General features: G+C 56.5%; 2 protein-coding genes across 3 annotated transcripts; both read left to right on the forward strand.

The window, feature by feature from the left end:
• Positions 1 to 378: 378 nt before the first annotated feature.
• On the forward strand, positions 379 to 4,038 carry ZBTB32 (zinc finger and BTB domain containing 32). Its single transcript, XM_081119592.1, has 6 exons — positions 379 to 406; positions 1,492 to 2,474; positions 2,730 to 2,803; positions 2,914 to 2,982; positions 3,108 to 3,272; positions 3,453 to 4,038. Exons 2-6 carry the CDS (start codon positions 1,591 to 1,593, stop codon positions 3,713 to 3,715), a joined length of 1,455 nt encoding a protein of 484 aa, XP_080975718.1. The 5' UTR covers positions 379 to 406; positions 1,492 to 1,590; the 3' UTR covers positions 3,716 to 4,038.
• Positions 4,039 to 5,015: 977 nt separating this feature from the next.
• Positions 5,016 to 24,258, forward strand: KMT2B (lysine methyltransferase 2B; the record flags this gene model as incomplete). 2 transcript variants are annotated; one of them, XM_081119539.1, is made up of 37 exons in its annotated part: positions 5,016 to 5,372; positions 6,422 to 6,494; positions 6,738 to 8,743; positions 8,949 to 9,062; positions 9,156 to 9,306; positions 9,584 to 9,863; positions 10,026 to 10,081; positions 10,321 to 10,599; positions 10,918 to 11,012; positions 11,287 to 11,385; positions 11,529 to 11,642; positions 11,778 to 11,924; positions 12,026 to 12,121; positions 12,555 to 12,672; positions 13,191 to 13,304; positions 13,468 to 13,652; positions 13,726 to 13,815; positions 13,900 to 14,004; positions 14,139 to 14,212; positions 14,727 to 14,842; positions 14,931 to 15,022; positions 15,102 to 15,239; positions 15,877 to 16,035; positions 16,266 to 16,386; positions 16,463 to 16,541; positions 16,642 to 16,802; positions 17,900 to 18,127; positions 18,210 to 19,500; positions 19,600 to 19,689; positions 19,767 to 19,876; positions 22,187 to 22,324; positions 22,410 to 22,484; positions 22,574 to 22,751; positions 23,035 to 23,142; positions 23,260 to 23,343; positions 23,461 to 23,590; positions 23,683 to 24,258. In XM_081119539.1, the coding sequence occupies 37 exons, from the start codon at positions 5,016 to 5,018 to the stop codon at positions 23,956 to 23,958; spliced, it is 8,127 nt and encodes a 2,708-aa protein (XP_080975665.1). In that variant the 3' UTR covers positions 23,959 to 24,258. The 2 variants fall into 2 exon arrangements, with proteins under 2 accessions (XP_080975665.1, XP_080975666.1); XM_081119540.1 differs by lacking the exons at positions 22,410 to 22,484; positions 22,574 to 22,751; positions 23,035 to 23,142; ... (1 more) ...; positions 23,461 to 23,590; positions 23,683 to 24,258 and adding an exon at positions 20,852 to 20,883 and having other exon boundaries at positions 22,187 to 22,272.
• Between the last annotated feature and the right edge of the window lie 29 nt (positions 24,259 to 24,287).

A 24,287-nucleotide genomic window follows, 5' to 3' on the forward strand; every position in this document is an offset into this window, starting at 1 on the left:
TACCCTATTTCATGGACGAGGTAAGGGAGGCTCAGAGAGATGACTTGCCCAAGGTGACTCAACCAGTAAATGGCAGAGATGAGACTCAAAGGCAGGTCTGATCAGTCCAAGGTTTTTGTTGCTTCAGATACACTTCTTTGACTCTAGAAGTTCACAGATGAAATAAGAGGATAGGAGGTTAGGAGGCAGAATGCCAGGATTCTGGGATAGAAGGGTGGTCTTTCCTGGAGGGGTGAGTCAGAGCAGGGGTATAAGACCACACCCCGTGGGGGAACTGCGGCAGACTGATACTTGGGACACCCAATGGAAGACTGTGAGGTCAGGGGCGGGGTTACCGGGGTGGGGGGTGGGCAGGAGCCCAAACAGCAGTTCAGAACATGCGGTGTTCAGGAGGAAGCTACAACTGGTGAGTGGTTTCTTCTCCCCAGCTGAGACTTTCCTCCCATTATACTCCTCTTTCTGTCCGCTTCCTGCCAATCTGTAGCCCTCTCCCTGAGGTGCCCAAGTAATAATCCTTCCTCCCACAAGGGTCCTCACCACACCTAGGAATGTTTCCACTGGGCACTGAGACATTTGGGTCTATCTCTTTGTATCTGGGTTCCCAGTTCTCTTCTTAAAAGCCAATGCGGTGGTTTTGATGTGTGATAAATTTCTGTCCTGTTGGGTTCTGTCTTTTTTTATTCTTCACTTTTGGCTTATGAAAAACAAAATTAAACCATCTCCTTATCTTAACCTTGAAACAAAATAGTCTCTCTTCTACAGTTCTCATTTCCCTTCCTCTCACTTCCTCAGGGGTCAAAGTCTTCTCCAAAACCTCTCTCCATCCTTAGGTCAAGAGCCTGGTCTCCGGTGGCTTCTGTATTTGCTCTCTTAACTCACTAGACAGGCATCTTTGGTCTCTCCCAGTTCCTTCTGAGGATGTGTTCTAGATGCTTCAGCCTCAAGATGATCGATTGATGCCTTGGAGCCTGCCCTCCTGCAGCTATGATCCCCATATCGCTGACTTTTCTGCTCCTCAAGACCATTGGCTCCACACAATGGACTTGTGTGGGGACACACTAGCTCTTTAACTCTCCCATGAAGCAGTGTCTTGCTCCGTCCCTAATTGCCAGGACTGACTGGGTCTTGAGGTGATCTCTTTGTGTGGAATGAAGAGAGCCTGGCCTGCTCAGAAGTCTTTCCCTGCAGAGGGACTCAGAGAAGCAGAAGTGTCAGTGTCTGCTATCCTTTAAGTCAGAGATTGCTAACTGGCAAAATCCATCTATAGAGTCTTAAACCCACTGCTTGATACCGTTGTTAAGTACCTGGTCCTTGCTCTTTAAGTCCTCACTTTGGTCTAATTTCCATTTTCTTTCCACCCAACCCCATGCCCCTGGCCCCTGTTATGGTTCTGGATAAGCTCAAGCCCTCTCTTGGATTAGTTTATTTGCTCAAGATAGAGAGCTCTCATCCAGAACAAGCAACTCACTCTTTCTCCCCTCACCTCCACAGGCTTGGAAATATGCTGTTCCTCCCTCCCCTTTCCACTACGGACCTCACACTGTGGCCTCTGTCTCAGAACTTCTGAGATTGGTATCCAGGCAAGATAAAATGCCCCTGTCCCCAACAAGACTGCCTAGCCCCTACGGCTCTGATCGGCTGGTACGGCTAGCAGCCAGGCTCCGGCCAGCACTATGTGATACCATGATCACAGTGGGGAGCCAGGAGTTCCCTGCCCACAGCCTGGTGCTGGCAGGTGTGAGCCAGCAGCTGGGCCGCAGGGGCCACTGGACTCTGGTGAAAGGAATCAGCCCTTCCACTTTCGCACAACTTCTGTACTTTGTCTATGGAGAGAGTGTTGAGCTGCAACCTGGGGAACTGGGGCCCCTTGAGGAGGCGGCCAGGGCCTTGGGGGTGCAGTCCCTGGAAGAGGCATGCAGGAAGGCTCGAAGAGACAGAGCTGGAGTAGAGTTGAATCAAGAGCTGAAGGAACATCAGGAGAAGCCAGAGAGACCCACAAGGGATTCTGAGAGAGGAGGGGGGGACCTTGGAGAGCAGAGACCAGAGATGTTTATTAGAGCTGGTGGGAGAGAACAGGAGACAGTGCCCAAGCACAGGCCACCAAAAGAGAATCCTGAGATAGCAGAGGCAATGCAGGAGGGTCAGAGGGAGCAGATGAAATCAGAGGAGAAACTCAACCAATCCCTTCTTGACCACAGGGGAGTAGATGGGAAACAAGAAGTGATCATGTGGGTGAGGGAGAGTGCAGGGGGCTCTGAGGAAAGTCTAGGGGAGTTGCCTGGCCCCCCACCCCTACCAGGTTCCCTCCAAACCAGCATCACTTCTAGGCCCTGGTGGGCTGAGACCCCTTGGTTGAGGGAGGGCCAGCCTGCCCTGTGGAGCTTCCTGCTATTGCCACACAGATATGGCACTCCCTTCTCCCATAGTACGCCCATCACTGCAGCCTGGCAAGAGGTCTGGCCTCAGGACCAGAGGTGAGTGAAGGGTCTAATGGAAGCCTAGCTGGGAGGGGGAGTGGTTCAGGTGAGACAGTGGTGATGGGTGGAAGGGTACCACATCTTTTATCTCTATTGTACATTTCCTGAGCTGGAGATAGGACAAGAAGCTCCCAACACAGGGGAAGCCAAAGCCCAGCCCCTGAAAACTAATGACACCTTCCTCTTCAGGATGGGATCGGTCAGGATCCCTAGTTTTGCCAAGTCTGTTACTCTTCCCCATCCCACCCCCAGGATCCCACTGTCCCTTAACCTCCACAAAGGGTTCTGGAGCCAGAATCAGTTGGCCTTCTCTAGCCCTACATCAGGTAAGCCCCTCGCTAGCCTGCATGAACCCTGTAATAGGGTCTCCCTGCTGGGGCTGGGGCTGCAGAAGTTCAGCCTGAATAGGGCCCCTACTTCACTCTGCTCCCTCCAGGTTCCCTCCCCTGGGCGCCCACAAAGCTCAGCCCTGGGGAGATGGAAGAATCTGATCAGAGGCACACAGGTGAGTAGGGTGAGGATGCTTTTGCTCCAGTCTCAGTGTAGCCCCTGATGTCTTGCCTGAGTGTTCCAGTGATCTGCCCCTGGGATTCCCAGCTCTGCCCTCCTTTGCCTTCTTTGTCCCCACAGGTGCACTTGCAACCTGTGCAGGTTTTGTGGGCAAAGCAGGCCACCCATCTCGCCAACACCCTCCCCCGCCCCCTCCTGCTCGGTCGAGGCCCTATTCTTGTTCTGTCTGTGGAAAGAGGTTTGCCCTCAAGCACCAGATGGAGACACACTACCGAGTCCACACAGGTACAGGCACCTGGCCCAGTGTAAATTGTCTGCTTCTCTCTAAACACTGATCTGCCTGCCCTTAAGTCCCTCTCTGTGTGCCTGGCTCTAACGCAACTCCTTTGTCCAGTTGCCCTGGTCTACCCCTAGGCCAGCCTTCATCCCCTTATCTTCACCAGCCTTCCCCTCCACCCGCCCTAGGAGAGAAGCCCTTCTCCTGTGGCCTCTGTCCCCAACGTTCCCGGGACTTCTCAGCCATGACCAAGCACCTGCGGACACACGGGGCTGCACCCTACCGCTGCTCTCTGTGCGGGGCTGGCTGCCCCAGCCTGGCCTCCATGCAGGCACACATGCGGGGCCACTCGCCCAGCCAGCTCCCGCCGGGATGGACCATTCGCTCCACCTTCCTCTACTCCTCCTCCTCCTCCTCCTCCAGGACATCCCGGGCCTCACCCACCATGTAGGCCCCTTTCCTCCTCCACCTAACGGGGTGTCAGTAGCTTCTTTGGCTGAAACCAAAGAATAAAAGAATTAAAGATGGGCTGGTGGGCTGGCTATGCTTCTGAACCGGCACCCTGGCTTCGGTAGTCTAGCAAATTCGGCCCTAAGAAGCATCGCAAGAAGGGTGCCGAGAGCCCTCCCCCAGATGACTGCGGACTGCAGAAGCCTGGACCAGCGATCTCGTGTAGGGTGAGGGTAGTGAAGTTTGCGCAAGTGCATCTTAACTGTGCGGGGAGTGTTGACTTCCTCACCAAAATAAAGCGTTTTCTGTGCCTTCCTCTCAGGACGAGAAAGCAGAGTCCAGACTTTAGTCTGCGCCGGGGTGGGGGTGCGCGCAGCCTAGCCCCTAGTCCTGTAGCGGCCCCTAGTGGGGGTACATCCGCTGTTCCGCGCGGCGGCCACCTCCTCCATCTCCCTCCCCTCCCCAGGAGGCTGCGAGCCCGGAGGGCTAGGTGATCCCGCTGACTTAGCAGCAAGCCCTGCGGGGGCAGGCTGTAAGTACCCAAGTTACTGCTCCTTCCACAGCAAGCAAAGGCGCACGGAGTCTGAGTCTGGGGACCCCTGGCTAGGGACTCGAGGAGTATGCGTGCTCTGCTGTGCTTTCGACCACGCGCCTCCTCTCCTTGAGGACAGGTGCCGCGGCTTCTGTGGCATCTTTCCTCCACGCTGTGTGGAACGGCGGCCGGGTCGTACCTCAAACTGAGACTAACCCCTGGCCGCCGCCCCTTCTCCAGCCCAAGCCTCCAGCAGGCGTGAACTTCATTTCCCAGTGTCTTCGGGGTTCCCAGGGTAAGGAGCCCCGTGCACCCTGGGAGTCGTAGTTCGGCGGGCCGCTGGCCTTCACTGGAACGATGGGAGGAGTCGGGGGCGAAAACCACACCTCCCGGCGGCTCCCGAGCTAGCTTTCTGGGTCTGATAGGCACCCCACAGACCCAGCTCTCGCGGCCTTAGCTCCCGGCGGAAGAAGCGAGACGCCAGGACTACATTTCCCTGAGGCCCCTGCGCCGCACCCCTCTTCGGCCGCGACGCGGGGTCTATGCTCTTCAGGCGCGGTCTAAGGTGACGGCCGACGGGCCTCGGACTCCCGCTCCCGTGGTGCCCCGCGCGTGGCCGGCCCAGCCCCCGGCTCCCGCCAGACCCGCGGCGGCGCCGGTTGTTGTCGTGAGCCGCAGCCGCACCGCCCCTCCCCGCTCTCCCCTCCCCCCGGCCCTGCTCTCGGGCCGCCCCTCCCCCTGCCTCCCCGGCCCCTCTCACGGTGCCAAGATGGCGGCGGCGGCGGGCGGCGGCAGTTGCCCGGGGCCTGGCTCCGCGCGGGGCCGCTTCCCGGGCCGGCCGCGGGGCTCGGGCGGGGGAGGGGGCCGCGGCGGACGGGGCAACGGGGCCGAGAGAGTGCGGGTAGCTCTGCGGCGCGGCGGCGGCGCGGCGGGGCCGGGCGCAGCCGAGCCCGGGGAGGACACGGCCCTGCTCCGTTTGCTGGGGCTCCGCCGGGGCCTGCGCCGGCTCCGCCGCCTGTGGGCCGGCCCGCGCGTTCCGCGGGGCAGGGGCCGGGGCCGGGGCTGGGGCCTGAGCCGGGACTGCGCGCCGGAGGAGGAGAGCAGTGACGGGGAATCCGACGAGGAGGTGAGGCGGTCGGAGGCGTCCCCAGCGCCTGGCGGGGCGGAGGCCCGGGGCTTCCAGGGCTCTGGGTGGCCCCGAGGAGTGACGTGGGGAAGCGGGGTCCTCGGGGCCCCTGCGGAGAGAAAGGGCCCTGGAAATAGTCCGGGGAGGAGGTGGGCTGCATGGAGCTGTTGGTGAAAGGGGCTTTTATAAGTGAGTAGAGAAGCCCAAGCTACAGCTAGGCACTTCGGCCTGTGGCGGGTCATACTGAAGTGTCCTGGGCTGATCTTTCTTGGTAGTCGGCAAAGCTAGGGCACTAGAGGTTTGAGCAAGGGAGTTATGGGCACCGCATGCCCAACCAGTGGTGGTTGACAGCAGCAGCTTGACTTTAGTGGACCCAAGCTAGGGCTCTCTGGGCTCTTACCTGTGAGCTGCCCCGCCCAGCCTCATAACCTCTGGTTTCACCAGTGCCCCATTTCCTCTTCTGACCTAAAGTGGAGAGAGGGTAGAATGGTGGAGGGCTTCCTCTTAGGGGCCCAGGTTGAAGAGAAATGGAATGAAGACTGAGACTGAGCACTCCAGCAGGTCTTGAGTTCAGCTCATGATTTATAACCCCGCCTCTGGGAAAAGGGAGGAAGGTGTGGGGATCCGATAAACCATTTGATGTACACAGACACTACGCTTGGGTGGCCCTATTCCCATCTTCATTCTGGAAGAAACTACGGCCCAAGAGGGTGTAAACAGAGGTCCCACTTTTTTCTGAGTTGGAATGTAAGGGAATCTGAGGGTAGTGGCTAGTGCTTGGCCTGAGAATACCCTGTTCTGCGTCCTTCTGTGCTGGTGTGATTTGGCATAGGAAGTGGAGGTTCAAAATACCCTGTGTTTTCATCCCTAAGGAGAAACCCTGTTTTTCTATTCCCCTCCCCTTTTATTCTTTTTAGTTCTTCTATAAATAGGCAGGGGTCTGTTAAGGGGGAAGCTGGGGATATTCCTTGGTACCTGAGTCTCAGGTGGAATAAGGGTTTTGGCACTGACTGCTGTTTCTCCCCTCCACCTCTGGTCCCCTAAATCAGGAGTTTCAGGGTTTTCATTCAGATGAAGATGTGGCCCCCAGTTCCCTGCGCTCTGCGCTCCGGTCCCAGCGAGGTGAGTGACGGGGAAACTCTACCTCTGTAGCTTTACAGGAATGTTATTCTCACTTTTTGTGTCAGCTTTTCCCTGTTCAACTAGAGTCTCCATCAGTTACTGAGTGTGTTCTGTGTTCAGAGCCCAAGCTAGGCTGGGCTGTGGGGGAAACAGACAAGTAAGACTAGTCCTGGCCCTCCTGCAATGCCTTTCATAGTCCAAAGGGCTGGCTTGACCCATCTCTCCCCACACCTATTCTTTTAGGTCGAGCCCCTCGAGGTCGGGGCCGCAAGCATAAGACGATCCCCCTTCCGCCTCCTCGCCTAGCAGATGTGACTCCTACCCCCCCAAAGACTCCTGCCCGGAAACGGGGTGAGGAGGGTACAGAACGGATGGTGCAAGCACTGACTGAACTTCTTCGGCGGGCCCAGGCACCCCCAGCCCCCCGGAGCCGGGCATGTGAGCCCTCCACCCCCCGTCGGTCTCGGGGGCGGCCCCCAGGACGGCCAGCAGGCCCCTGCAGGAAGAAGCAACAAGCAGTAGTGGTGGCAGAAGCAGCTGTGACAATCCCCAAACCTGAGCCTCCACCTCCTGTGGTTCCAGTAAAACATCGAACTGGCAGCTGGAAGTGCAAGGAGGGGCCTGGCCCAGGACCTGGGACCCCCAAGTGTGGAGGACAGTCTGGGCGAGGAGGCCGTGGAGGCAGGGGCCGAGGCCGAGGCGGACTCCCCCTTGTGATCAAGTTTGTTTCAAAGGCCAAAAGACTGAAGATGGGACGATTGTCCTTGGGACTTGAATCAGGTCAGGGTCAAGATCAACATGAGGAAAGCTGGCAGGATGCCCCCCAAGGAAAAATTGAATCTGGACAGGGAGAGGGCCCTTGCTGGAGCAAGGAGCAGAAGTTAAAAGAGGAGGGAGAGACGGAGAAAGACAAGGAGGAAGGGGAAGGGAAGGAAGAGCGAGCTATAGCTGAGAAAGATACATTAGAGGAGGAAAAGGAACAGGCAAAGCCACCCTCACCACCCCTGACTCCTCCAGCCCCTCCCCCTCCCCCACCTCTTCCATCTCCCTCAACATCTCCTCCATCCCCACTTTGCCCTCCACCACCCTTAGTGACCCCACCATCCCCTCCACCACCTCCTGCCCCAGAGGAGCAGGAAGAATCCCCTCCTGTCGTCCTAGCTACATGCTCTAGGAAGAGAGGCCGGCCTCCCCTGACTCCCAGCCAACGGGCAGAGCGGGAAGCTGCTCGGGCAGGGCCAGAGGGCACCTCTCCTACCACTCCAACCCCCAGCACCACCACAGGAGGCCCTCTGGAAGACAGTCCCACTGTGGCTCCCAAAAGTACCACCTTCCTAAAGAATATCCGGCAGTTTATTATGCCTGTGGTGAGTGCCCGGTCCTCCCGTGTCATCAAGACACCCCGACGATTTATGGATGAAGACCCCCCCAAACCCCTAAAGGTGGAAGTCTCACCTACTCTGCGGCCTCCAGTTGCCATCTCACCACTCGCTCCCCAGGAACCAGCACCAGCCCCCTCTCCACCGTGTGCCCCAACTCCCCTATCTGTCCCAGTCCCACTTCCTGAAAAGAGACGGTCCATCTTAAGGGAACCCACATTTCGCTGGACCTCGCTAACCCGGGAACTGCCCCCTCCTCCCCCTGCTCCTCCACCAGCCCCACCCCCACCCCCACCCCCTGCTCCTTTCACTCCATCCCGGAGGCCCCTGCTCCTTCGGGCCCCTCAGTTTACCCCAAGTGAAGCCCACTTGAAGATCTATGAATCGGTGCTTACTACTCCTCCACTTGGGGCCCCTGAAGCCCCTGAGCCAGAGCCACCTCCCGCTGATGAATCTCCAGCTGAGCCTGAGCCACGGGCAGTGGGCCGCACCAACCATCTCAGCCTGCCTCGTTTTGCCCCTGTGGTCCCCACTCCTGTTAAGGCAGAGGTGCCCCCAGCTGCAGCTCTGAGCAATGGGCAGCAGCCTCAGGCTCAGCTACAGCAGCCCCTACAGGCCTTGCAAACCCAGCTGCTGCCCCAGGCACTACCACCACTGCAACCACAGTTACAGCCACAGCCGCCACCGCCACCACCACAGCAGCCACCACCACAGCAGCCACCACCACTGGAAAAGGCCCGGATTGCAGGCCTGGGTTCCTTACCACTGTCTGGTGTAGAGGAGAAAATGTTCAGCCTCCTCAAGAGAGCCAAGGTGCAGCTATTCAAGATCGACCAGCAACAGCAGCAGAAGGTGGCATCTTTGATGCCGGTAAGCATGGCGCTTTAATTGGGCCCCTGCACCCAGTCATACAGCCTCGATTCCTTTCAGTCTCTTAAACTCCTGCCTCCCTCCAGCATTGCAGGGAACACTCTCAACCAGTCCATTCCCTGTGCCCCAGCTTCATGTATTCCTTCTCTGGCCCTGTCTTTGCTCACTTTTCAGCCTTTAACCCTGCTTATTATTTCCCCACCAGCCAAACCCTGGAGGGCAGATGGAGGAGGTCATGGGGACTGTCAAGCAAATCTCAGATAGAGGTTCTGTCAGGTCTGAAGATGAATCGGTGGAAACTAAAAGAGAGAGACCATCGGTAGGGAGTGGATGGAGGGCCCTCAGAAGGAGGCTGGTTGCAATAGCACAAGTAGCAACTCCCTACATGTATTCCTGGTTTCTCCTTCCCCAGGGCCCCGAGTCCCCTGTGCAAGGCCCCCGCATCAAACATGTCTGCCGTCATGCTGCTGTGGCCCTGGGTCAGGCCCGGGCCATGGTGCCTGAAGACGTCCCCCGCCTCAGTGCTCTCCCTCTCCGGGATCGGCAGGACCTTGCCGCAGAGGGTAGGGGCAGGTGTCTTGTGGGGAAATTAGACAGCCATGTCAAGTCTGGGAGTGAGCGAATCCACCAAGAGCCTGGGAGAGTGGGAGCTGAGTTGGGTGCTTAAGGCTAGGTGGCAAAGAGGTTAGAGTACATGCTAGGTCTTAGACAAAATGGGTTTGGGGGCATGTGGAACCTGAGCACTGCAAAAGTAGTGGCCAGAGGGCCAATTGAATGAAGTCTAGGAGAGACCAGATGAAGTGGCTTTGTTGCTCCATCCCCTCCTCTTCACTGCATTAGATACGTCATCAGCATCTGAGACTGAGAGTGTCCCATCACGGTCACAGCAGGGAAAGGTGGATTCATCAGGGCCTGGGGGAGATTCAGAGCCTGCAGGGTCTGGAGGACCCCTAGTCCATACACCCCGGCGCTCACTGCCCTCCCATCATGGCAAGAAGATACGGATGGCACGGTGTGGACACTGTCGGGGCTGCCTGCGTGTGCAGGACTGTGGCTCCTGTGTCAACTGTCTGGACAAGCCCAAGTTTGGGGGCCCTAACACCAAGAAGCAGTGCTGTGTGTGAGTAGCTGAGATTCAGCCTCCATTCCCACCCATGGTTGTCTGTCACCAAGGCCCCCTGCCCCACCAGAGCAGTGGGATTGGCATCCTTGTGGAGAGCTTCCTCTCTTCCCCCCAGACCACCAGTCCCCTACCCTGGTGACGTGCTGCTCCCCTCCCCAGATACCGGAAGTGTGACAAGATAGAGGCTCGGAAGATGGAGCGGCTGGCTAAAAAAGGTAAGTTTTGAGGAGCATTTCTTTACACAACCTTATTTAGACTCCTGGTATGGAGGAAAACATGTTTTCTCGCTCTCCTCCCCTTATCTTTGCAGTCCACCACCTTTGTCTTTTTTCCATCGTGTGCTTCTGTATCTCTCCTTCCTGTTCTCTTCTGCCCCACTTTCTGGCTTTTCTCCATCCAAATGTCCCATGTCCCTGGCTGAGATCAGATTCTACTCAGTCCCCTGTTCCCACAGGCCGGACGATAGTGAAGACGCTGTTGCCCTGGGATTCCGATGAATCTCCTGAGGCCTCCCCTGGTCCTCCAGGCCCACGCCGGGGGGCGGGAGCTGGGGGGCCCCGGGAGGAGGTGGTGGCCCCACCAGGGCCCGAGGAGCAGGACTCCCTCCTACTGCAGCGCAAGTCAGCCAGGCGCTGCGTCAAACAGCGACCCTCCTATGATATCTTCGAGGACTCGGATGACTCAGAGCCTGGGGGTCCCCCTGCTCCCCGGCGTCGGACTCCCCGAGAGAATGGTACGAATTGCTTGTTGCTTTGCCTGTCGGTCAGTCAGCCTTGTGTCTTTTGTGTGGAAGTGATGGGGCTCTGACCCCAGGGTTCTGTGTGACAGAGAGTAGCAGTGTCCAGAGAAGGAGGTAGTGTCAGGTGGATGGGGAAACTGGTGTGTGAGGTATTTAGTAGCTTATTGAGCAAGGCCTAACTAAGGATCACCCTAGCAGACCTTGGTTGGTTGAAGAATGCCCTGGGGATCCAGGTAACATTTGGGAGTTGTAAAAGAGGGGCAGTGGGGCAGGCAAGAGGAGGGAACCTCACCGCTCATGTATCCTGCCTAGAGCTACCAGTGCCAGAACCTGAGGAGCAGAGCCGGCCCCGCAAACCCACCCTGCAGCCTGTGTTGCAGCTCAAGGCCCGAAGGCGCCTGGACAAGGTCAGCATGGCCCCACACCAAGAACCCTGAGCTCTGTGGAAGGCATGGCTCCTGCCCTCCAGGAGCTTCCTGGCAAGTCAGGGTAACGGGCTCACCTGAGTTCCGTGGTGTATCCACACTGGAAAACAGACCCTGATGGGTGAGACAGCCTATCCTCTGGAAAGCAGAGGATCTGGGCAAAACAGGGTCTGGCAAACTGGGGGAGAGGGCAGCAAGGAGAGAAGCCTGCAGAGATGGGGTGCGCCACCTTCTGACCATCACTGTCCCTCCCTAGGATACTTTGGCCCCTGGTCCCTTTGCTTCTTTTCCCAATGGCTGGACTGGAAAACAGAAGTCCCCTGATGGTGTGCACCGGGTCCGTGTGGATTTTAAGGTATGGCTTTGAGGGGGAGGATGGCAAGGACTGTGGTTGGAAGAAAGTTACTGATTGTGTCTGAGAAGCCAGGGCTTTAAGATGGATGGATCTGACTTAAGTCCCTGACTGCTCTCTAAACCCTTTGTTCTCTCTTGCCTCAGGAGGATTGTGACCTGGAGAATGTATGGCTGATGGGAGGCCTGAGTGTGCTCACCTCTGTGCCGGGGGGCCCACCTATGGTGTGCTTGCTATGTGCCAGCAAAGGCCTGCATGAGGTTGGATCCCCACCTTTTTTCACAACTCCTGAAGTCTCTATTAGCTCTTATTGATTTCTTGGGCCCTCTCAGCTGGGTCTCATGCCCTGGCCTCCTGGCTCACCCTGTGTTCATCCTTCACTCTCCCACCCCCAGCTGGTGTTCTGCCAAGTCTGCTGTGATCCTTTCCACCCATTCTGCCTGGAGGAAGCCGAGCGGCCCTTGCCCCAACATCATGACACCTGGTGCTGCCGCCGCTGCAAGTTCTGCCATGTCTGCGGGCGAAAAGGCCGGGGATCCAAGGTTTAGGCACTGGAGCCATGGGGTGGGTGGAGGAATGAAGGAGAGGGGTGTCCCTATGGCAGTAGGTCCTGCCATTGCTGTTTTTCTCCAATATCCAACAGCATCTCCTGGAGTGTGAGCGCTGCCGCCATGCTTACCACCCAGCCTGCCTGGGGCCCAGCTATCCAACCCGGGCCACACGCAAAAGGCGCCACTGGGTGAGAGATGAGGCCCAAACCCCTTGCTTTGGAGTTCCAATTAATGCTGCCCCCGCCCCAGCCTTGCTATAGGCCAGGGCTCTCATGAGGAGGGGAAGGTTGAAGGTTGAAGGTTCTTTTGAGAGTTTGATAAATATAACATTTTTTCTTCAGGAATTTCACATAGACAAGAAATTAGGTATAATGATTTAGAGGCTCATGGATTCCACAGTCCCAGGCTCATACCATCCCTTGCTCTAGCCTAACCTCTACTCCGCTCAGTTTCCCCATCACCAGTCTCTCCACCTCGTTCCTTTCCTGTTCTTCTCTTACCCTGCCTGCCTGCCTTCCTTACCTGTGTCCTGCCTACTGTTCACTCCTCTTTGCTCATCCTCCCCTTGCACTACTCTAGCCTGGTGTCTGGCTGTACCCCTAATCTTGCCCTGCCCCCCAGATCTGCTCAGCCTGTGTTCGCTGTAAAAGCTGTGGGGCGACTCCAGGCAAGAACTGGGACGTCGAGTGGTCTGGAGATTACAGCCTCTGCCCCAGGTGCACCCAGCTCTATGAGAAAGGTGGGGACTTGGCAGGGGCCCTGGGCCCTGGGTCCTGGGGGTCCACCGGGGAGTGGGCCAGTCTCCTGCAAGGGCAATTAGAACAGATGCTCTTTTCTAGTGGCTTTCCACCCTCTCTTTGCCGTGGACTCTTTCCTTCTGTTTAGGGTACTCTTCCACAGAGGCTTATCCGGTACACGAAGCAGGGACACAGCTTCTGAGGGCAATGGAAGTGGAGGGCTTGGGACCCCACCCTCATGTGTTCCCTGAGATGCTTCCTGGAACCTTGATCTCCACTGAGCACTTTGAAAACCTGGCCTTTTCTCATTTATTTAGTCATCGTGTTTAGCAAGACCCTATTCCTAGTGAAGCATTGGGACTGCAGGGTTAGAAAAGAGGCTTTTCTTCAGCCAGCTGTTTGGGAATGCTAGGGACCCAACTGGAGCATAACGGAGGCAGCCCATGTAGCAGTCAAGGGATGGCACTCCCACCCCCGCGACAGAAACTCTGACTTGCCCTCTTCTTTCCTCTTCCTTCAGGAAACTACTGCCCAATCTGTACGCGCTGCTATGAAGACAACGACTACGAGAGCAAGATGATGCAGTGTGCACAGTGTGATCACTGGGTGCATGCCAAGTGTGAGGGGCTCTCAGGTGAGTGGGTGGAGTACCAGGGTGTGACTTCAGCCCTTTGGGGATCCCTGTCCTGTCCCCCACCTCAAGCCCTCAGAGGACAGGTGGGCTAAATGTTCTTAGTGACCTAGGGGCTGCTGAGAGCCCCCAAACATTTTCTCGTTTCTCGCCCTGGCTGTTCTAGATGAAGACTATGAGATTCTTTCGGGGCTGCCAGACTCAGTGTTGTACACCTGTGGACCGTGTGCTGGGGCCACGCACCCCCGCTGGCGAGAGGCCTTGAGTGGGGCCTTGCAGGGTGGCTTGCGACAGGTGCTCCAGGGCCTATTGAGCTCCAAGGTGGCGGTCCCACTGCTGCTGTGCACCCAGGTCTGGAGGGCTCGGGGGTCAGGATGGGGTGGGGCCAGACTAGCACTAGCCTTGCTGACTTCCCTCTTTGCAGTGTGGCCAAGATGGAAAGCAGCTGCACCCAGGGCCCTGCAACCTGCAAGCTGTGAGTCAGCGCTTTGAGGAAGGCCACTACAAGTCTGTGGTGAGTGGGACACTGAGAGGAACAGGTGGATGCCAGGAGGCTGGGGTTGGGCAGGGGCTTGGGTCCTGACAAAACCCCTTACAGCACAGCTTCATGGAGGATGTGGTGAGCATCCTGATGAGGCACTCGGAAGAAGGAGAGACCTCAGAGCATCGTGTTGGAGGCCAAATGAAGGGGCTCCTACTAAAGGTGAGCTCTTTGGGGGTATTTATTATAGGGTGGCTTCAGTGGTAGTGGGGAGGAGAGAGTGGGTCCTTTAGACCCACTCCCTTCCATTTCTCCTGGGGAAGCCAGTTCTTCTCATCCTGTTACCCACTCCCCAGCTGCTAGAGTCTACGTTCGGCTGGTTCGACGCCCATGACCCCAAGTACTGGCGACGGAGTACCCGGCTGCCGAAGTGAGCAAGGCTGGGTAGCAGAAGGGGAACCAGGGAGTGAGGGCAAAGGCCAAGGGCACCTGAGGGGAATTCAGGGTCCAACTGGGCTGAGAATAGATGAGCAGAGTTAGGGTCTGGAGGGTGGTAGAACCAGGATGACAGTCCCTAGTGGTTGTAGACTAGCAAAGATTCAGACTGTGGAGTTAGCTCTTACTTTGTTTCTATTTCATGCAAGCCATTGTTGGGGACAGCAGTGAGCTGTGTTGGAGGGGTTGGGTAGGCACTGATGACCCAGACAGTCAGAGTGGCGATGAGGAAGCCCAAGGGATGAGATGTGAAGGAAGAGTATTCCAGACATGAGGAACAACAAGCATTTCATGTGCCAAAGGTGGGCCTGGTTATTTGGGAGACTGAGAGAAATGCCACATGGCAAGAGGACAAAGGGTGTCATGGAATATTTAAGCTGAGATTGTGGGTGGGGTCTAGTCCAGCCATCCTGCTAGATGTGTCAGATACTGACCCAGCCTATCCACAGCGGAGTCCTTCCCAATGCTGTGTTACCCCCATCCTTGGACCATGTCTACGCTCAGTGGAGGCAACAGGAACCAGAGACCCCAGAATCAGGGCAACCTCCAGGGGACCCCTCAGCAGGTACTGGGAAGTGGGAACTGGAAACTAGAGCCCCTGAGTCGGTGATCCCGTCCTAATTCTTAGACCTCCCTTCCCACACTCCCTCCAGCTTTCCAGGGCAAGGATCCAGTTGCTTTCTCGCACTTGGAGGACCCTCGTCAGTGTGCGCTCTGCCTCAAATATGGGGATGCAGATTCTAAGGTGAGGACTACTGCATGAAGCCCCAGGTTGTGGGGCCTAGTCCCTGAGGCCTCTCCTCACATCACTCCTCTGCACCTAGGAGGCAGGGCGGCTCCTGTACATCGGGCAGAATGAGTGGACACACGTTAACTGTGCCATTTGGTCAGCCGAAGTATTTGAGGAAAATGATGGTTCCCTCAAGAATGTGCACGCTGCTGTGGCTCGAGGGAGGCAGATGGTGAGGGCACGGGCCTGGAGAGGTGGGCAGCTTTCGGGGTCTCGGGGGCCCCTCCTTCAGTGGACACAGCTCTTGTTTCAGTGTCTTTTTTGGTACCTAGGACTCTGGTGCAGGAGACACCAGAGTCCCCTTTTTTTCCCCTTTTTTGAGCCCTCTGGCCTGGGAGACTAAAGGTTAAAAGACCTCCTTTTGATTGATCCTGTGCTGAGTGCTTTCCATACAACTTGGCACTTATCTTTTAATACATCCCTGTGAGGTGAGGTGTTGCCTGGGTTAGAATCAGCTCATTGTCAGGAAATGGAATGATAGAGGTACCTGCTGTGGGGGGCACATGTGAATATTAAGTGAAATGACACAGGTTCTATGTTAGACTCACGTGAGAAATATGGTAAATGCCACTCAGCAATATTAGCTGTTATTTTTTTCTACTGCAACATTCTGCTTCAGAAAATCTGAAATAGCTTTGATGTGAACTTGGCCCTCGATGCAGCTAGGTAAGAGATTATGTTCCATGAGTGCCCTTTGTGAAGTGCTGGGCTAGACGGGGCCAAGCAGAATCTAAAGGACAGTGATGCTGAGTGTCAGGCCCTGGCCCTGGTTGCTGGCTTCTCCCCTCAGCAACCCCTTCCACCCACAGCGCTGTGAACTCTGCCTAAAGCCTGGAGCCACGGTGGGCTGCTGCCTTTCCTCCTGCCTCAGCAACTTCCACTTCATGTGTGCCCGGGCCAGCTACTGCATCTTCCAGGATGACAAGAAAGTTTTCTGTCAGAAACATACAGATCTGCTGGATGGCAAGGTGGGCCATTACCGTGGGGGAGACACCTCCCCACTGCTCTCTTCCCCCTTCCACTTAGGGACCCCCACAGCCCCTCAGGCCCAGTCCCTGCCTGCCTCTCAGTGTCTCCTCGCTCTCCTTGAGCCCTTTAGTCAAGCCTCCTGCCTACAAGTCCCTGCCTACGGAGACGTCCCTTGCATCCCTCTCACACCCCTCCAGTCCAGCAACCCCACTTGCCACCCACTTCCCAGGAGATCGTGACTCCCGATGGTTTTGATGTTCTCCGCCGAGTCTATGTGGACTTTGAGGGCATCAACTTCAAGCGGAAGTTCTTGACAGGGCTCGAACCTGATGCCATCAATGTGCTCATTGGTAAGCTGCTTGCTCTCTACTGTGCTCTTCCTGACCTTGCCTGGCCCCACCCTCCTGATGTCTCCTCTGCCCATAGGCTCCATTCGAATTGACTCCTTGGGTACTCTCTCTGATCTCTCGGACTGCGAGGGACGGCTCTTCCCCGTTGGCTACCAGTGAGCAGCCCAGGGGGAAGTTGGTGGGGTTCGGGACTCCAGGACTAGATCTCATTTCCCAAGTTGTCCTGACCCTATGTCCTACATGCCCACCCAACAGGTGCTCCCGTCTGTACTGGAGCACGGTGGATGCTAGGCGGCGCTGCTGGTATCGGTGCCGAATTCTTGAGTATCGGCCATGGGGGCCAAGGGAAGAGCCAGTTCACCTGGAGGCAGCGGAGGAGAACCAGACCATTGTGCACAGCCCCACCCCTTCCACTGGTATGGCCTTAGAACTACATTTTCTTTCCTGAGTGCCACCCTCTCATTTTTATCCTCCTCTCTCCTAAAGAAATTCCAGATTGCTTGTTCTTTTCTCATTGTAATGGCAATAACATAACTTAATGGCTGCGCATTATATGCCAGGGGCTATGCTCAGCATTCACAGATTTCACAGGAATTGAGGGGAGAGTACCATGCTTCCTGCTTTGGGGTGGGGGGAGGTGGTGACAACTTCTGTCAAATGTAAGGAGCCTTTAGGGCCACCTGACTCGGGGCTCCATGCTTATATAATGCTCCCTACAGCTCTCTGAGGAAGGTACAAGCTCCGCTGTACTGCAGCTCAAAAGGGTAGTCGCTCTCCATAGTAACATAGTGGTGGAGCCAGGATTCTAACCTGATCTGCTCAATTCCCAATCTGGCACCTTCACAGCCACGTTGGCACTGAGGGATGTAGCTGAGGACTGGATGGCACAGAGCAAAGAATGGGCTTGGATATTGGTAAAGGGAGAGGCCATTGGGGGCTGAATGGGAGGAGGAAGAGATTGGGATTGTGTTTGCAGGTAAGGAGTTTGTTCCAGGTTAGAGTCTGACATGAAGTAGAGAGGGGAGGAGGGTACATCTGTCCTGGATGGAAACAAGGGAATGTTGGGAGGAGGCGGCAGAGATCAGCTTGCACAGGTTGGGTGGAGCCAAGTAATGGGGAGCCAAAAGTGCCAGGATGGGGCGGATGCGTTTGATGTGGCAGGGATGCACAGAGCAGGTAAGAAAGTGGTAGGACTGGCTGGGCTGGAGAGAGAGCAGTGCCACTCATGCATGTAGGGCCTGAATCAGAGCCATAGATAGCCATGTGGGGAGATGGCAAAGGATGGCTGAGGAAGGGTCACAAAGGGGCCCTGGTCCCGGTGCATGTGGAGGCTTTACAGAAGCTATGCAGAGGGTTGCAGTCTGACTGACGACTGGGGACCAGTGCCCATTGTGACTGGAGCAGGGGCAGGGATGGAGAAGATGCAGTTGGCCCAAAAGAAGGGAGGACATGTGAGGAAAGGCTTTAATAAAGAGCTCTCGCCACCCCTGATGCCATTTTCTTGCCTCTTTAGAGCCCCCAGATCATGTCAACCCCCCACCAGATACAGATGCCCTTATCCCTGGAGCTCCTGAGCACCACTCACCTATTCAGAACTTGGACCCCACTCTTCGGCCAGATCCAAGCAGCGCCCCTCCTCCGGCTCCCCGCTCCTTTTCGGGGGCTCGAATCAAAGTGCCCAACTACTCACCATCCCGGAGGCCCTTGGGGGGTGTCTCCTTTGGACCCCTGCCCTCCCCTGGTGAGTACTTGGGAGTATTCAGGGGAGGGATGGGGCAGGTGAGGCAGGAGCACCTGGCTGACAATGACTCTTCCTCCCACAGGAAGTCCATCTTCTCTGACCCACCACATTCCTACAGTGGGAGACCCGGACTTCCCAGCTCCCCCCAGACGCTCCCGTCGTCCCAGCCCCCTGACTCCCAGGCTGCCACCATCACGGCGGGCCTCCTCCCCTCTCAGAACCTCTCCTCAGCTCAGGGTGCCCCCTCCTACCTCATTCCTTAGAGCCCTTACACCTACCTCAGGGGAGCTGGCTCCCCCTGGCCCTGCCTCATCTCCACTACCCCCTGAAGACCTGGGCCCAGACTTTGAGGACATGGAAGTGGTGTCAGGACTGAGTGCTGCTGACCTGGACTTTGCGGCCAGCCTGCTGGGGACTGAGCCCTTTCAGGAAGAGATTGTGGCTGCAGGGACAGTGGGGAGCAGCCATGGGGGCCCAGGGGACAGCTCAGAGGAGGAGGCCAGCCCTATCCCCCACTATATCCACTTCCCTGTGACTGTGGTGTCTGGCCCTCCCTTGGCCCCTGGCACTCTCCCTGGAGCCCCTCGCATCGAACAGCTGGACGGAGTGGATGATGGCACAGACAGCGAGGCTGAGGCAGTCCAGCAGCCTCGGGGTCAGGAGACTCCTTCGGGGCCAGGGGCAGGCCGCGCTGGGGTCATCGGGGCTGCAGGGGACAGGGCCCGACCTCCTGAGGACTTGCCATCAGAAATTGTGGATTTTGTGTTGAAGAACTTAGGGGGGCCTGGGGACGGGGGTACTGGGCCCAGAGAGGAGCCACTCCCCCCAGCGCCGCCCCTGGCCAATGGCAGCCAACCCCCCCAGGGCTTGCCCCCTAGCCCTGCTGATCCCACTCGGACATTTGCCTGGCTCCCTGGGGCTCCAGGGGTTCGAGTATTGAGCCTGGGCCCTGCCCCTGAGCCCCCCAAACCTGCCACATCCAAAATCATCCTTGTCAACAAGCTGGGGCAAGTGTTTGTGAAGATGGCTGGGGAGGGTGAGCCTGTCTCCCCAGCAGTGAAGCAGCTGCCTCTTCCTCCTCCCATCCCCCCCACAGCCCCCACTTCCTGGACTCTGCCCTCAGGACCCCTGCTGGGTGTGTTGCCAGTGGTGGGGGTGGTCCGTCCTGCGCCGCCTCCACCCCCCCCTCCATTGACACTAGTGTTGAGCAGTGGGCCCTCCAGTCCGCCCCGCCAGGCCATCCGTGTCAAAAGGGTGTCCACCTTCTCTGGCCGTTCCCCACCAGTGCCTCCCCCGAGCAAGACACCCCGGCTGGAGGAAGATGGAGAGGCCTTGGAGGATCCCACCCAGGGTCCAGGGCTTAGTAGCAGCGGGTGAGTGAGTATGCTGAGGTTAGAGGTGGGCAAGAGAGTTGGGCAGGAGAAGGCAGCTCAGGCTTCTTGTGGTTTCCCTCACCCCCCGCCCCCTACCAGGTTTAGCCGAGTGAGGATGAAAACGCCTACAGTGCGTGGAGTTCTCAACATGGATGATTCTGGGGAGCCCACTGGGGAGGAAAGCCTGAGGTGAGTGGCCAGTCCCTTTTCCCTGGAAGCTCTGGGATCTTTGTCCCTTCCCTCTTCTGACAGGTCTCTCCTCACAGGCCCCTCCAGGACCAGTCCCCTCTGCTGCCACTTCCAGAAGGTGGTCCTCCCCAGGGTCTTGATGGTCCCCCTGACCTTCTGCTTGAATCCCAGTGGCACCACTACTCAGGTAGGGACCAGCCTTTTCTTCTCACCACGTTCTTTCCTGTGCTTGCTCAGCTGAATGACTGACAGGTACAGTGGAGAATTGGTACACTTCAAAAGACACCTACTGGGTGTTGCACATTGCACACCGATCTGGGAACAGGCCTAAGGCTCAGCATTAGAGTTATAGAGATGCCCGCAAGGAGTTTATGGCCTGTGACAGAAATAGAGATAAGAAGTTTTAGCTCGATGTGAGAGGGTCTCTAAAAGTGCCTTGCCCAGCATGCCAAGAGCCCCAGGGAGAGCTTCAGAGCCTAGTCTGCCAGGGTCAGAGGGTCAGGTACCTAGTAAAGCTGAAGATGAAGTTCAGGGGATTATCCAGAGAGGATGGATCCAGAGGAGGGTCAGGAACAGTAGGAAGGACATCAGAGGAGAGCGGTGTCCTAGAGGCCCAAGGAAGGGAGTAGTCAGTAGTCCCAACTGCCATGGAGGGCCCTAGGCATGCAGGGTCTAGGATTGGTGTGTACCATGTAGGCCAGTGGCACAGGTTGGGAGGATGCTGTGTCGGAGTCCAGAATCAAAGACGGTGGTTAGTGAGGAAGCCAGAACAGCACCTAGGCGCTTTGCCAAAAAGCTCAGCTAAGAGTCTGGGAGGAGGAGGTGGGCCAACAGCTTAGAGGGGTTTGGTGTGAGGGCTGAGACAGCAAAGCCAAGGGTGAAGGCAAAGGGGGTGAGAGGAGGCATGTGGTCAGGTTGAATAGGAGACCCCTGACATGGAGGAAAGGGGAGATTAGTTGTATCTGTAGACATCAGTATACAGGATGAGGGCACTTGGAATCGTTTGGCTGAAATCTCAGTGAAGCCAGAAGATAAGTACTCTGTAGTTCGGGGAGGGCAGAGAGGGGGCTGCAGCCAAGCAAGTTGGTAATTAGCAGCCTGAGGTTTGGAATTTTCAGTGGCCCCAGTCCTGTTCTGATATGTGGATTTTCTCATTGTGTAGAACGCAGCTGCTGAGCACGGAAGTGGAGTGAGGTAGAGTGAGACTGCTTAACTGAAAGACTGCTTATGGGGTCAGAGAGGGCATGAGAATATGGCAGTGACCATGACAGGCAGGTCCCTGACTGCCCTTAGGGAGCGTACCACACTTTGGTAGAGGAAACAAACATGTACATTACCTAGTGTGTTCAGAGAACAGAACGGAGGTGAGGATGGGAGGGCTAAGAAGAGGTGGGAGAAGTTATCAGAGGTGGACCCAGGGGCACTGAGGCCTAGAGGTGATGTGAGTCACACAGCAAGTCCAGTTTAGAATTGTTAGGACTGGGAGAACATGTGGGTAGGTTGGCCCAGAGAAGTGATGTGGGGAAATAGTGACCTTGTGAGTCCTGCCTCTCTTTAAAGTATGGTGCACTGAAACTTACGTTACCCCCACTCCACCAGATATAATGGTCAGTCCTCAGTCCATATCCTGCTTGAACCAGCAGCTTTCGGTGTGCTGATCCCTCCCCTCTTTGAAGCACTCTCTTTCCTGGCTTCCGGAAGCCCACCCTCTCCTGACCTCTCTAGTTGTGCCTCCTCAATGCCCCAACCTGTCAACTTTGGCATGTCCAGGGTGCTCTCATCTAATTTCATAGCCCTAAATCCCATTTCTAATTCTGATAGCCCCCAAGTTGCTAGCCACACTCCTTTATCCTGGTGCCTGCTCTCCATCTCCACCAGCAAGTTGCAGGGAAGTTTTCTAAGGGGAATCTCAGACTCAACAAGTTCCAAACTGAGCTTTCAACCTTTTCCCCAAACTGCTTTCTCCTGCACCCTCACTGTCACTATCCTTCCAATTATTCGGGCCCCAAACCTCAGAGTTTTCCTCGACCATCACCCCCACCTCCCTTTCTTACATCTATATCTCTTGCATCAGTAAGTCCTTTCTGCTGTATCTTTAAAATCTTTAGCCCATGAGAAATCTCTTAAATAGCTCGTAATGTACATGTGTTTGATTCTGTATGGTCCTATATATTAATAACATATTTGTAATACAGAAATATGCTGCATATAAAAATATTCACGTGCAAAATATAGTTCTTCAGTATTTTTAATTTTATATGAGACAAAAGAATGAGGGGTGGGTGTTTATGGTAGATTGGGTGTTTGGGTAAGCCATAGTGTGTCTTGTGGGGCCAAAACACTCCAAGCTTCCGTGGAACTGCTCATCTAGCCTTCACTGGGCATTTAGATCCAGAGTATGTGCTTGTGCCCAGGGAGGGAGGGCGGTCGGGAACCTGGAGGTTTTGACTCCAGGAGGGGTGATTCTTACCTACTCTGACCTGCTCCCTGGGACCAGGTGAGGCTTCAAGCTCTGAGGAAGAGCCTCCATCTCCAGAGGATAAAGAGAACCACGCTCCGAGACGGGCTGGCCCGCATCTGCGGTTTGAGATCAGCAGTGAGGATGGGTTCAGCGTGGAGGCAGAGAGCTTGGAGGGTGAGTTTGGAGTAGTGGTGGCAGGGAGGGAAGGTGTCTCATAAAATACCATCCTGACTCTGCTGTGGCTCCGCCCTCTCCTCAGGGGCATGGAGAACTCTGATTGAGAAGGTGCAAGAGGCCCGAGGGCATGCCCGGCTCAGACATCTCTCCTTTAGTGGTAAGTGGGGGATCCACAGGGGCCCAGGGGGCTGGGATCACTTCCTGAGGGCAAGGTGGGCCACTGACATGACCTTTGATTTTCTTCAGGAATGAGTGGGGCAAGGCTCCTGGGCATCCACCATGACGCTGTCATCTTCCTGGCAGAGCAGCTGCCTGGGGCCCAGCACTGCCAGCACTATAAGTTCCGCTACCACCAGCAGGGAGAAGGCCAGGAGGAGCCACCCCTGAATCCCCATGGGGCAGCCCGTGCCGAGGTCTATCTTCGGTGAGAGGTCTGGGGTATGACGCCTGGGTTGGGGGAACCCTATGGACAGTCTCAAGGGTAAAAATTAAGTCTGCACAGGTGGGAAACAGGCCGGGGAAGAGATACTAGGCCATTCCCGGAATTACTACAGTTCATCTCAGAATGAACCTTTTAGTGCCCTTTTGCTTTGTCTCCATTGCAGTGGTTTTCCTCCCACTCTGCCAGCAGCAGGCCCAGGCCAAGAATAGGGGGTAGCACCTCGAAGGAATGGCTCTGAACCTCCCTCCCTTCTCTTCCTCTGCAGGAAGTGCACCTTTGACATGTTCAACTTCCTGGCCTCCCAGCACAGGGTGCTCCCTGAGGGGGCCACCTGCGATGAGGAAGAGGATGAGGTGCAGCTCAGGTCAACCAGGTATGGGGGCCAGGCCAGGGCGCAGGGGTGGTCTGGAAGGCCCCTAAAGAGGCTGACCGGAGGCAGAAGAGATCATTTCTGGGTACCAGCCTGTGTAACACTGTTGCCCCCTATCAGACGTGCCACCAGCCTGGAGCTGCCCATGGCTATGCGCTTTCGCCACCTCAAGAAGACATCCAAAGAGGCTGTGGGTGTCTACAGGTTAGTGGGGTTGGGGGGAAGATGCCCCTTGGGTGGATGACAGGTGCCCTGGTGTGGGGCTGCCTTGGTTTCTGTCCCCCTGCCCCCTGAGCTCCCCTTGCCCGTCCTACCCTGCAGATCTGCCATCCATGGGCGGGGCCTGTTCTGTAAGCGCAACATCGATGCTGGCGAGATGGTCATTGAGTACTCTGGTATTGTCATTCGCTCTGTGCTGACTGACAAGCGGGAGAAGTTCTACGATGGGAAGGTGGGCTTTGCCAGGTCATGGGAATGAGGTGGGTGAAGCAGGGCCTACCCATGGGAACAGGGCACCTAACTGCCCCCACTTTGTCCCTGTAGGGTATTGGGTGCTACATGTTCCGCATGGATGACTTCGACGTGGTGGATGCCACAATGCATGGCAACGCTGCCCGCTTCATCAACCACTCGTGTGAGCCCAACTGCTTCTCTCGAGTCATTCACGTGGAGGGCCAGAAGCACATCGTCATCTTCGCCCTGCGCCGCATCCTGCGTGGTGAGGAGCTCACCTATGACTATAAGTTCCCCATCGAGGATGCCAGCAACAAGCTGCCCTGCAACTGTGGCGCCAAGCGCTGCCGTCGGTTCCTTAACTGAAGCTGTGGCTGCCCACGCCCCCCTGCTGCCATCTTGCCCCTGGTCTGGGGGCTCCCTTGTCCCTCCCAGAGCATCTCACCCCCACCCTCATGTTCAGGGTGGATGTGGGTGTGCAGGTGGCCAGGGCCCTGTCCCCACCCCTCCAGCCCACTCAGCAATTGCCCCCTTCTTGCCCTGGGGGCCCAGAATGTAGATATTGTACAAAGGTTTCTAAATCCCTTCTTTTCTATGCACTTTTTTATTTAAGAGGTGGGATCCCGGGTGGGAACCCCCCCACAATAAAGTCTGTCAATGTTTGGAGAGGTGGTCTTAGTTTGTATGGTACTGGG

Source organism: Miniopterus schreibersii (assembly GCF_964146895.1).
Source record: "Miniopterus schreibersii genome assembly, chromosome: 18".
Lineage (NCBI taxonomy): Eukaryota > Metazoa > Chordata > Mammalia > Chiroptera > Miniopteridae > Miniopterus > Miniopterus schreibersii.